Below are 14,248 nucleotides of genomic sequence, written 5' to 3' on the forward strand. Positions count from 1 at the left end.
AATTAAAAGAATTTATTTAGAGAAGTTGAATTAGTTTTCTCCTCAGCATTCCCAGGTGCAACACGTCAAGCCTCGAGTCACGCACTTCGAGCCACTCTTGCTGAATAATTTTCTTTATTAATTTTATTAACATTTATAGACCTTATTTATTTATTTGTTTTACTTTGTTTTTATTTATTATTTTCTTTATATTATCGTATGATTTATCATGTATCCTCAAGATGTTTAGCTATTAATAAATGTCTTAATTTATCCTAAAAGTGTGGGGTTGTTTCTTTGAGCTGCGGTAAACAGAGGTCACTGTTTGGGACAAGAACTTACGATCATGAGACTGATTCATTGATTAAATTGAACAAGAGTTAGTGCTTCCTCCTGGCACTAACAAATCCTAACCAAAAAGGAGGTGGTGCCCCCGTCAGAATCTGCCTTGAAATCTACCATTTGTTAATTTATAGTAGGCTCTATAAGTTGCATATAAGTTAATGTTGTCATTTGATCTGTTGTTAATACAAAAATATTGATTAGTGCAGCTTGAAGAAGATTCGTGCTCCAAAACACATAAACTCCCTCATGCCATCTTTTAATTGCTATATTTCTATAACTCCACTGTCTAAGCCGTCTGTGTGTAATGTGTTGTGTGTCGCTCTCGCTGAATCTGACCTGAAAAAAGTTTTATGATAAAATATGATAAAAAAATATGAAAATGTGCTTGCATGAGTCTCACTGTTTAGTGAGTAAATGTCTCTCCTGTGTCTCCATCCAGAAACCTGTTTTCTCAAACATGACGTCGGCGGCTGCCAGAACTACACCTTAATGTGGTTCTTCGACAGCAAACGTGGGGAATGCTCCCCCTTCTGGTACGGCGGCTGCAGCGGCAACAGCAACCGCTTTGAGACACAGAAGGCTTGTGAGAAGCTTTGTCTGACGAAGAGTCGATGAGGAGGATGTTGGACGAAGAAGATGAGAAAATCTTGAGAAAAAAAAAAACACATTTTCAAGGAAATAACCAAGGAGACTTCCCAGATATCTTTAAATTTCTTATTCACAGCTGGGCTTTTTGTCTCAAGGAGTTTCCTTTAATTTTCTTCTTCAACATGCAAGTTTTGTTTTTCTGGGGGAAAAAAAGCAGCTTTATTTTTATGAGTATGGAGATGTTTTTTTGTTTTTTTTTCCACTGGTGATTTGCACTCTTTCTGTTGGATGTTGATTCCAGTTGCTGGAAATGCTTCTTTCAGGACTTTTATGAAGAGATCAGGTGCTATTTTTGAAAAAAGAGGAGCTGGATAAATCTGGATTTAGTAGCATTTCTGCAGCAACAATCAATCATTTTATATTTTGTTCTGTTTCCAATTAAAATTCATATTTCACATTACATCAAAAGTCAGCATTGTCTATCAATATCTATAACTGCGGATTCATTTTCAAATCCTGTTATCAATTAGCCAGTTAGAGGGTTTTCTCCTCTCCCTGAGGTGAGGGACTAATTGATATGCAGCTTGGTCTGGTTTGGTTTCAGGCTGCAGCTAATGATTATTTTCATTATCGATTAATCTGTCAGTTGTTTTCTCCATTAATCGATTAGTTGTTTGGTCTATAAAATGTGAAAAATGTGGATCAGTGTTTCCCAAAGCCCAAGATGATGTCATCAAATGTCTTGTTTTGTCCACAACTCAAGGATATTCAGTTTACTGTCAGAGAGATTAAAGAAACCAGAAAATATTCACATTTAACAAGCTGGAATCAGAGAATTTGGACTTTTTATTTTTTTTTAATGATTCAAAACAATGAATTGATTAACAAAATATTTCAAGATTAATTTTCTGTCGACTGATAAATCAATTGATCGACTAATCATTGCAGCTCTAGTTTGATTTTATTGTCATAAAACATCCTACACTTTTCCACATGTTCACCTTAAAAACAGATTCAATCCAACAAACAAAATAAAACAAACTATAAACAGCATATTCATTTATATTTATATTGTTCTGCATAAAAGTGCAAAAAAACACCAAAAGTTAAAATAACTCATTTCCATCAACGTCTTGACAACACAGACTTCTGATCCTCTGCTACATTACTGACTCAAAGCTGTGCAGAGATTTAATTATAGAACATTTTAGGGCTGCTAATGATTACTTTCATTATTGATTATTCTGCCAATTATTTTCATGATTAATCTTTTTGTCTACAAGATGTCAGAAAATGGTGAAAAATGGCCATTATGTCTTATAGCCAATGGTGACGTCTTCAATGTCTTGTTTTGTACGATCAACAGTTCACAACCTTAAGATGTTCATTTTATCATCATTTATAACACAGAAAAGCTTCAAATCGTCACATTTGAGAAGCTCAAACCAGCAAAACATTTTCCATCTTTGCTTAAAAAAATATTAAAATGATTATTTGATTATCAAAATTGTTGCTGATTAATTTTCTGTTGATAGACTAAATTCGACTAATCGATGCAGCTCTAATCGTCATTAAACAACATGTACATTTTTACTGAACAGCCATGTCTCTCTTTCTTTCCATTTCATTAAATCAAAAGTTTTTACACCTGTTTTTGAAAACTGCAATAAATCCTGAAGATCTCACATCATCTAGTCAGCTTTTAGCCCCCACACACAAAGATTTAGATCCAACAGTACCATTTCTTTGAATGTTTACTGAATTTGGACGATGACTAATATATTACCTGCTGGTACTGAACCCTGTTAGCAGTGTTTAACCACTAGAGTGATTTAAAATGTCCTATATTTAAAGATATAACGATTCCTTCTGTTTTGGATAATCTGTAAGCGGGCATACGGTTGTTTAAAAAGACCAGACCAACAGACATTTACTTTACTTTAGGGCTGTAACTAATGATTATTTTCAATATGGATTAGTTGGTCAGTCTATAATATGTCAGAAAATGGTGAAATGTAAATCAGTGTTTCCCAGAGTCCAAGATGATGTCCTCAAATGTCTTGTTTTGTCTACAAAGATATTCAGTTTACTGTCACAGAGACTAAAGAAACAAAAAAAATCAGAGAATTTGGACTTTTTTTTCTTAAAAATGGCTCCAAACAGAGCATTCAGCAGAGTAGCTGAATGGTTACTGCGTATGCCACATAACAGCAACCTCCTTAGTTTGATTCCAGCCAGGGACCTTTATCGCGTGTCATAGACAAAAGAAAAGACTATATCATGTATAGTACAACTAGATTTAAAATGTTGTGTTTAACAAAAGCAACCTGCAGTTTCCAGTAGAGCAGAGCAGTACTGCGTCATAGCCACAAGGTGTCACTAGAGCACTAGAAAAGCTGCAGGTATCCTCACAGTGAAGGTCTGTATGGAGCTCATTCACAGAGCAACATGGGTTAGTTTCTATTACTATGGAGTGATGTTATTCAGTTGTCTAGAAGTAAGAGAGGTATAGTAACTTTACTGGCAGAGCTCAGTTAGCCTTACATATGTGCAGTAATATATGTCTGAAATATGCTCCAACAGTTAAGTTTATCAATACTGTAAGAACAGAGATTTTAGTTTGCAGATAGTTTCTGGGTTTGTTATCACTCAGCATTCATGACTTTACAAGGACTCTCTCATAAAACCATTTCATCATTAAGCACACAGTGAGAGGAAGCATGAAAGATGTCCCAGTAACTACTGTAGGTAAACACCTTTACACACAACATACACAGCTGACTCCATACAAAGACTACACTATTTAAATGCAGGTCAGTCATGTTAGTTTTCAGAGATTCACATTTCTCACAATTACTATTCACATCAAGAGGCTGGACAACTGATGGTACAAATAGCATTTTTAATCAACAGTTTGGGGGACTGGCTGTATGCTGAACTGAAGAAGGTGTTAAAAGGAGTAAACAAAATGTCAATAAATATTTGGCCATGAATGCAGCTTCACCAGTTAGAAGGACAACATTCAACCTACTGTGTTTTTAATGGAGATTGATTTGACACCAGAATGTTACAGACATTTCAAGCCTCCACTGATGTATGAAACTTAAGTTTAGCTTAGAATAGACTGCTGGCTATTACTGACATTATATAGAAACATTAAAATAATTTAAATCAATACTTAAAGTTCATTCACTACTTCACTTGACTTAAACTTCTTATAGCACTTCCATTTCAGCTAGCACATAATTTTTCTTTCATAAATTTTGAACTAACTGATACTTAGCAAGCTAAGCTAGTTTTTGGTCAAAGGTGTTAATTTGAACATCAAAGTCAAATAAAGTAAAATATTTGTGACTTTGACATGTAAATTTATATTTTAGTTCCTATAATATATCCATGGTCAAAGTTAAGGAAAGTTGAACTCTGCTGGCTGTGGACCATGACCTTTATGCTTGGGAAACTTTAAATATCTACAATTAACTGAATTGATTAAAGATATTTTTCTACCTTTAGGCCACCAAAACATCAAGAAAGAAAAGATTGTGTTTCAGTGAGTGTTGCCTCACCAGATTTTAATTCCTGGCTGTGGGGAAAAGGCTTTGAAACAACATTTAAACCTTATTGTGGAAATGAAAGTAATATAATTAATTAATTTTGGTCTAAAATGTCTGTTATAAATTATGCAATGAGCAGACACTTGGACTGAAAGTAACTGAACTATAATCTCACATCGGTGTTCTCTAGCTGCTTAATTGAACTTTTCCTGTTTGGAAATATTAAGAGAAACAGATACTTCGCTCCAAGTTGTTCACCAGGTGCATATGCCAAAGACTTTTATCAGGTTTCTGCATTTCTGGGACATTAGGATGTGAATTACAGTCCTTCTGCACACATGAAAGGAACAAAAGTAATACATGAGCCTTTATTGGTCTATTAATTTAAATTGTAATAATGCAATTGCTTCTGAATGTGTGTGAAGCTCAGTAATTTTTTGTTTCATTGTTTTACAGCTGTGTCTTGGTTTGTAGGAAAAAGTATTTTTGGGGACTCAAGTGTGTCACATGACCTCCAATTCCAAAAGGGACCACCTGCAGACCCAGGGAGGAAGGTGAGTTACTCCTACTTAAAAACTCTAAACATTGCTGACCTTGTCAAATAAAGTTCAGATTTTTTCCTTGGGAGAAAAATTGATTCTAAAGTTAACATTGATAAAACAGGCTGAATACTGTTCAGGAGTTATTGAGAACAAGAGGAGAAAGCTCTCACTGAACTACACACAGAGTCCAAGTGATGGTGCCAGCGAGGTTCAGGGTTTTGTCATTTTTGTAATATGAAAGCAATTAAACTGTTACTGACCCGTGTCTAGACAGCAAGCGTGTCAGACGCGTTTTTTATGCGCATGTCACATGCAACAGCAGATAGGCTACACTCTCATTTTAATCTATGCAGCTGTCTGCACCTGCAGGTTGCGTCTCATGGGGGTAACTGTGACCTGAAGCATTCATTTACACATCACACCGTGTCTAAACAGCAAACGTAGCATGAGCAGCACATCAGCAGAGCAGTAGCAGCAGCGAGTGCTCTGTATGTGTGTGTACACTGGAGGCGCTCAGGTGCAGTGTTGAGCGTAGGTTGGAAGCGATCAGACCCCAATACACAATGACTGTAGTGACACACGTAGCTTGATTAGCTATATCATAAGATAATGTGTTTCTAAGGTGTTTAGGGCCAAGCATGATAACTTGCTTGGATGCTTGGAATGTAGTTAACTGATTGGATTCATCAGTTCTCATTGATAAATATAATTTGGTATCATCCATATAGCAATGAAAATTTATGGAGTGTTACCAAATAATATTAGCTAAAGGAAGCATATACAAGGTGAATAGTATCGTTCCAAGTATAGAACCTTGTGGAACTCCATGTCTAACTTTTGCGTGAATGGAGGATTCATCATTAACATGTACAAACTGAAATCGATCTGACAAATAGGACTTAAACCAGCTTAATGCAGTTCCTTTAATGCCAATTAAATGTTCCAGTCTCTGTAATAGGATGTGATGGTCAATGGTGTCAAATGCAGCACTAAAATCTAACAAGACAAGCACAGAAAGAAGTCCTTTGTCTGGTGCAATTAGGAGGTCATTTGTAACTTTCACCAGTGCTGTCTCTGTGCTATGATGTGCTCTAAATCCAGGCTGAAAATCCTCAAATAAACTATTGTTATGTAGAAAGTCACATAACTGATTAGAGACTGCTTTCTCAAGGATCTTAGAGAGAAAGGGAAGGTTAGATACAGGTCTATGATCGGCTAAAATGTCTGAATCAAGAGTAGGCTTCTTAAGACGATGTTTAATTACGGCTACTTTAAAGGACTGTGGTACATAGCCTGTTACTAAAGACAGATTGATCATATCTAGTAAAGACGTGCTAACTAAGGGAAAGACTTCCCTAAGCAGCCTAGTTGGGATGGGGTCTAAGAGACAGGTTGATGGTTTAGATGAAGAGATTGTTGAAGTTAATTTAAGGAAGGTCAATTGGAGAAAAACAGCCAAAACATATGTCAGGTTTTACAGCTGTTTCTAAGGTTCCTGTGTTTTAGGATAAATTGGTGCCTGTGGAGGGCAGAAGATGATGTATTTTGTCTCTAATAGTTAGAATTTTATCATTAAAGAATCTCATGAAGTTGTTACTACTGAGAGCTATAGGAATACATGGATCAATAGAGTTATGACTCTTTGTCTGCCTGGCCAAAGTGCTGAAAAGGAACCTAGAGCTGTTTTTATTCTCCTCTATTAATGATGAACAATAGGCAGCTCTGGCATTCCAAATGATTCATTTATTAATCGAGAAAATAATCAACAAATTAACTGATAATGAAAATAATCTTGCAGTTGCAGCCCTACTGTGGAAATATGTCTGTATAATACAATGTATAATACAGCTTTTCTGGAGTGTTTTTTTTTTTTTGGCTCCAGAGACATGGCTGTCTCTATGTAGCTCTGTTTATACATACATGACATGAAAGTCTGTCTCCCTGAACTGATGAGTCCTATCTCTGATCTCAGCATTACATGTTACGCCATGATCTGGTCACATAATGTCCCCTGCACAAACTTTAAAAAACATTATTTACCATTTACCTGTTATACAGCAATGGCTTGTATCTTCAAAAGGGTATTTTTTTGAGCTCACATATATCTGCTCTCTGTCTGGATTGATAAATTGTTTTCTTGGAGCAAAAGCATTTAATGGACAGCTTTTAAATCCTTCTCAGAACATAGTTTTATAGACTTGTCTGACAACTAGCCTTATTTGTTAACATAATACAGCTCTGTTGTGTAACCGCCAGATTATACATTTATTTTTAATATCCCTTATTTTCAGTCATATATATAATATTACAGTGTCGGATGTTCATGTTTAAAGGGGCCAAAGTGCCAAATAATGAGGTAAACGTATGTAGAAGTAATCCCTGTGAGCAAAAAGCAGCTGTGTCAGACTGCTCTAAATGCTCAGTTTCCAACGTTTTTTCCTACTTTCAGCCTGAGCCGGCTTGTGACGGATTTCTTATTATGGTCATCTGCTCCACACAGTGCACCAGTTCACTGCTCCGCTCCGCTAACATTATGGTGCTTTTCCATTGTTTGGGGGTTAGTCATCCTGAGACATGACTCATTACACAGCACAGCAAAGTATAATAAGTAGTTTAGCTGTTACAGTTGTGCTGGTCATTTGCAGCTCTTCATCAGACATTATCATCACTGTGGCTGTTTCTGCTTGTACTATTCCTCCCTGCATTATTTCAAACTGATCCGCTCAACAAATAGCTCCAAATATCTCCATAAGTGTTGTTGACTGGCTATTAGCGCCACAAATGAAGCTCTGCTAATTCAGTGAGGAACATGTTTTATTTTCTGTAAATTCTTCACAATAAAAGTCACCCATTATTATTATTGTTTAAAAGCTTTTAATTTGAAGCAGTGAACCAGGAAATGTTGGGTTTTCATCAGCAGTAACTTAACACGAAGACTGCTGAGGGACAGGCTTCAGCAGGCTGCCCCTCTAATTGTTGGCTAATCAGAACAGAGTGGGCTCATTGGAATGGGGGCCTTAAAGAGACAGGAGCTAAGACTGCCTGTTGGAGACAGAGGCTGAATTGAGGAGCTGCATAAAGGGCCAGTATAAGAAGGAGTTTTTGGAACTGTGAATCATGCAAAGCTACTGTAGTGTCTAGACAGTGTATTATTATTAGGGCCTGAGCCCAAAGGGCTAACTAGTGGTGTAACTGATCGTAGTTGATCCGTGATCCGTACAGATGGCCCCCCACGGTTCGGCAGGCATATGAACTGCGGATTAATTGCAAAATTTAATGTCTCATTTAAGACAAAGTAAACAAACTGCTGTAAGTACAAGTCATGGGCAGACAGCCCGTCGCTAACAGGGATTTTGAAGGGTAACAATCAAACCAGCATCTAACGGGTCTGAAGTGACATCTGTAGGTATGTTTACCTGCTGTTTAATGTGCTGCAGCTAAGCAGCTAATTAGCATCTAGCTGCTAACTGACATTAGCGGTGAATGTTTGTTTGGTGGCTCGTTCAACAAGCTGCAGGATGGGACGTGTGTTCATGTTTCTAAGTTATCATCAGGTTTTGATGATGTGGACAGAGGCTGTTTCATTCACTACCGCATTTAAAAGAGGAAGGTATCATGCCTTATATTGCAATAATTGAGCACTGAATTTCATATATTTTATTTTATTTTATTTAAACATACCACTCACCACGGCTGGCTCAAACACCGAACATAATAATGGAGACCACACCAGTAGTAAAGTGCTACATGTGAATTTATTACAGAAACTTAATGAAACATGAATGAATAAAGGAAGGCCGGATACCTAACACCAAAAAAGGTGCTGCAGGAAGATGGAGAGAGAGAGCTGAACAAAGAGGACCGGCCTATACAGACTCACCACCATTATGAAACAGGATGTAACAGTATCACATTATAAGCTTTGTGGTACTTTATATATTTCTGTATACTAAGAAAATACATAGGAAACACATGTAAATCATGTGATATCTTGTCTGTTTTTGATGAGAACATAAATCTGTTGTCACAATAGAACAATACTATGAGTTTGAATTTCACTTTGTTGGTAAAATCACACATCTGAACCACTGCATGGCTGAAATGAGTTCTTCTTTGTTTAGAAACAATATGTATATGCTAAATGTCTTAAAGAAATAGCCTTTACACTACTCAGGGGTTTTTGTTTTTAAAAGCAAATTGTTTTATTGGCATATAAAATTGCCCCTTACTCCTCTGATTTCATCAGGTGGGGGACAATAATATAGTTTGATGCGGTATGTTGGTTTTCCTCCTGTCCTCCCCAATTTTTTAGTCACTAGCTGCCACTGGTGTGGGGGTTTAATGCAGCTCATTTTTGTAGGATACAGCAGAAAGGCCTATATACATACAGTACATTATATACAAACTTTGTATGAAGTTTGGTGTTATTAGGAGCCGAGCCCAAAAGGCAGAGGGCTACTGTAAAACAGTAGTCCTCGCCTAAGGGCGAGGACCCTATTGTTTTTCGTGTGTTTGTTTGTTTCTTTCTTTCTTATTATGCCACTTAAACCCTTAATTTGACCCCCTAAACATGCTCAGAAACTCACCAAATTTGGCACGCATATCAGGTCTGTTAAAAAATTTGATAAAATGTAAAAATTAACCCCCTAAGTGCCAAAATGTGCTCTCTAGCGCCACCTATCTAACTAAAATGGCTGCCACAGCCCTTAGGAATGTCGTAGAGAGATCAAACCAAAACTCAATGATTCGTCTCATCAAGACCTACAGATCATATGTGACACCCCTGACCTAAATCCAACAGGAAGTCCGCAATCAGCCTTTCAAAATAAGACTTTGCCTCAATTTTGGACCCCGAACAAACGCTATTTCCTCTGAGGGCGTTAATGGTATCGGCTTCAAACTTTGATACATGAATTATGACGCTGTCAATGGGGAGGCAATCTTTGGGCATGTCACTTTGTGTCAAACAGAGGCTTCTGACGTCTAAACTATAAGTCTGACCACTTTCAAACCTGTATCAATGGATTCACCATGAAATATCCTACTACAAAATGATTTTTAATGTAAGATTTGGCCAAAGTCATGGGATTTATGAGATTTCACAAGAAGTGTTCTCTAAAATCCTCCTCTCCAACTGCTCCTGGTGATGTCACTCCCTCAGTGCTGTGAAACATTCCGCAATACACACTCATTATAAAATCACAGGAGAAGCAAGAAAAGACTTTAAAACTCACACTCTAATATCTCAAAAACAATAAAAGACAGAAAAAACATGTAAATTCAAGATTTGTAGGTCAAAGTCTCGTGACTCATTTAAAGTTCAAATGTAGTCTGTATCTAAAACTATGTGGAAGCAGTAAATGTTCAAAAAGGTGTGGGTTCGCTCACAGTCTCCATTCAAATCAAACTTTGACCAGGTCATGTGTGTTAAAAGTCTTTCCTTTTCTAAAAATAGACTTGATGAAAATTAGGAAAATAATTTGTTTTACACACAAACTCATCAAGAGTTTTCAATTTACTAATTGAAATTCAAGTGAATGGGCCCAAAACTTGCATGATTTTGATGACACAGGTGTGAGCAAGACAGACATGTCTCACCCTGCAGAAAATTCTCATCCTGTCAATCAATCTTTCAAAATAAAAGCACACCACACTTAAAATATCCCTCATTTTTAAAAAGCAAAATGATTTGATCCCGACGGACCAGAGTGCGAGGTCCTGACCAACACTGCTTGCAGCTGTAATTATCATTTATTTTACAATAATTATAGGTCTTATATCTATAATTCAGTAGTGGGGATGACCTATGAGGGGAAGGGAAAAAATGGAGTGAGGGTGACAGTTTAGTGATAAAGTGCTGTAGAAAAACCATCAAAACTAAAATTTGTAGCTCTGTACTGCAGTTTTTCCTTTATTAGGGCCCGAGCACCTAGCGGTTCACTCACACTCTCCATTCAAATATATGAGTATTTTTCTGTGTCCAGCTGCAGTTACTTATTGTCTCTACACACCTGACAGTACAAGTTTCAATCAAACTTTGACCAGGTCATGTGGGCTAAAAGTCTTTTCTTTTCTAAAAATAGACTTGATGAAAATTAGGAAATCAATTTGTTTTACACACAAACTCATCAAGAGTTTTCAATTTACTAATTGAAATTCAAGTGAATGGGCCCAAAACTTGCATGATTTTGATGACACAGGTGTGAGCGAGACAGACATGTCTCACCCTGCAGAAAATTCTCATCCTCACACCGTTGAGATTTGATGTTTCGCCATGACAGAGGAAGTTGCTTTATTGTAAATGCTCCAGTCTGCACCAAACTTCTCCCAGCCTGAACACGTCTACATGACAATATTCCATCAGTGATGCAAACTGGCATCAACTGGCGCCCCCTACGAAATTTCAGCGAAGCAGCCCTAGCAGCAGGCAACATAGTGGACAAAACTTGACTTTTGTGGTAGCTGGGTTATTTAGAGAGCCTATGCATTGGCACACCAGCCAAAGTATGAGGATCAGAGATGGGAGCAGTTCAAGAGTTTACTGTCTTGTCCACAGGTTTACAATGAATAGTTCTCAGATGTTGATGGTAATGATGATTTAAAGGTCAAAGAATGCATCTGATGCACAGTCAACAGGAGAAGGTAGCTAATAACACACAGCTCACCATGCTGCAGCATACAAAGGGAAAAGACTGAGCAAGGCCTGAGCCAGGCTTCTTATCAGTTCAGGTGTGGCTTGTTAGGTTAGGACAGAGTCCGCCCACCTAGGTCTGGGCAAGAAGGAGGATTTTCTACAATTATTATTATTATTATTATTATTATTATTATTATTAAACCAGATATTTCCACAGACTCAGTCACTACGGGCACCGCAGACTTAACATGAATCCAGTAAAGAAGAAGAGCAGAGAGGAGCAATGGAGTCTGTGCAAATACTGGATTTAAATGCTGGTTTCCAGGCAGAAGGAAGACATAACAAAAATACAGAATACAAAAATACAACCTGCTAATTGATTACAGGCAGGAAAATATCTCTTTTAAAAAAATTGTTGCAGAAAAGATCAAGGACTCACTAATAGCATTAAGATTCATCCTCTGAGAGCCATAGATGTCCACAGCAAGTTTAATGACAGATTTGCTGGTAGTTGTTTAGATAATTTGATCTGCAACACATTACTGAAGAGACAGATCAAACAAAAACGAAGCAGCATTTCCAACCAACAAAGATAAAACTGATATTGTTTAATATTCACAGTGGACTAAACTGTATCCCAGCAGGCTGACCCATAATAACAACTACTGTCTGTAATGACCAGCTGAAAGCTACCAAAACACACAATAAACTGTTTTTAGCTCATTAAAGCTGCAGATTATTGGCTTCAGTTCATGTCTAAGAGTGAAACAAATCTCAGCAACATAAACTCAGAACAGGCAATTTATTTGAAACTATTCAGGGGTTACACTGAACTGATAAAATGCAGCAGGAGGAAAAAAACAGAGATCCACTTTAAAATACAAGGACATCGCTCCCCTACAGACTAATACAGTCTGCATCCAGCTTTTGTCTTTGAATAAAGTAAGAATATTTAATGAATAAGTTCATAAAGCATCTGCATGATATGACATTAGATATTATCAATAATAATAATATCTGCTTGTAAACATCACAGCTACAGTTAATTAACAGCAGCAGATTTTATTGGCAGAAAAGCAGAAAACATCTGCAGTCTGAAGCAAGTCTGATGGAATTTGATCCTGTTGGACACTTTGGACCAGATCTGGTCCTGTTTTCTGATTAATCATTCTTCATTAGATTAAGTTTAACAGCTTTATGTAACATAGTTCTTTATAGGAACATGTGTGTGTGGTTGGACAGGTTGTTGGGTACTTTGGGGCTGTGGGTTGTTTTAATGCTTTTCCTTCCACTCATCTGGGAAATCATTCCACTTTGTGTCAGCACTCTGTACAGTATGTGTGTGTGCAATCAACCATAATTTGCAATCAAAATGGATCTTTCAATGTCTTAAATGTGTTTATTTTTTATGTGTGACTTCTTTTGTCATCTGATCAGAATAGTTTGTTGGGTTTTGGGCTGCAACTAACGATTATTTTCATTATTGATTCAGTTATTCTCTGATTAGTCATTTGGTCCATAAAATGCCAGAAAATGGTGAAAAATATCGTCCACTGTTTCCCAAAGCCCGAAATACAACCTAAAAGGTTTTGTTTTCTCCCAACGAGAGCTTGAACAATTAGTCAATGAATTGATTAGTTGATAGACAAAATGAGTTCCCAGCCATTTTTAAAATTGATTAATCATTTAAAATTCAATTAATCATTGTGAGACATTTTCCTTTAAAAAACACTTAAATTCTCTGATTCCAGCTTCTTAAATGTGAATATTTTCTTGTTTCTTTAGTCTCTATGACAATAAACTGAATATCTTTGGATTGTGGACAAAATAAGACATTTGAGGATGTCATCTTGCACTACTGGAAACAGTGATCGACATTTTTCACCATTTTCTGACATTTGTTGGACTAAATGACTAATCGACCACAACCCAAAGATATTCTGTCATCAACTGTCACAGAGCTTCATTAGCTTGTTGTGCTACACATCAAACCCTCTTGACTTTGTACTGTAGACATTGATAATGTTTTACAAAGTCTGGAGGTTGTGATACGTAGCACAACAAGTTAGCAAAGCTGTAAACACAACCACATTCCTGCACATTGCTCAGTGGCGTCTGCCTCACACAGAAGTACTCTCCGGAGACTGAAAACTTGATGCTGTTATTAGTCTTTGGAGCTGTTTCTAAACAAACTAACATGACCAAACTTTCATAATGAAGGGACATGTCGCCCAGTGTAGCGGTGTGGCTCACTGATGTGTTTTTAATAGTTTCTGGACAACAACGGAGGTCAACGGCACAGAGGAATAAGATATATCAGATTTTGGATACACACAAAATACTGGTTAGTAGATCATCCTAGGAGGGTTGAATTGACCCTCCTTGGGTCCATAACCTGGACAACTGAGAATCTTCACAGACTTGTTAGTAGATCAGTTCATCGCTGGTTTTGCTCCAAACATGAGATTTGTTGAATTTCACCAGAATTATGCTTTGATAAGATTTGAAGACTTTCAGTAGCTCTGTTGTCTGCTGTGTGGGTGTTGACTAACAGCTGTGATGAACAGTTGGCTGACCCGCTGCTCTTCCCGGCTCGGGAACTCACA

At 37.1% G+C, this 14,248-nt stretch overlaps 1 protein-coding gene across 1 annotated transcript in view; it reads left to right on the plus strand.

Annotated features, from left to right (window-relative positions):
- LOC121905372 (collagen alpha-6(VI) chain-like) overlaps positions 1 to 1,587 on the plus strand; it is a 62,760-nt gene extending 61,173 nt beyond the window's left edge. The window contains exon 38 of the mRNA XM_042423582.1: positions 764 to 1,587. Within this exon, the coding sequence (XP_042279516.1) occupies positions 764 to 939 (176 nt within the window). The 3' untranslated portion in view covers positions 940 to 1,587. The remainder of the gene's footprint in view (positions 1 to 763) is intronic.
- The last annotated feature ends 12,661 nt before the right edge of the window (positions 1,588 to 14,248 follow it).

Source organism: Thunnus maccoyii, chromosome 10 (assembly GCF_910596095.1).
Source record: "Thunnus maccoyii chromosome 10, fThuMac1.1, whole genome shotgun sequence".
In the NCBI taxonomy this organism is placed as follows: domain Eukaryota; kingdom Metazoa; phylum Chordata; class Actinopteri; order Scombriformes; family Scombridae; genus Thunnus; species Thunnus maccoyii.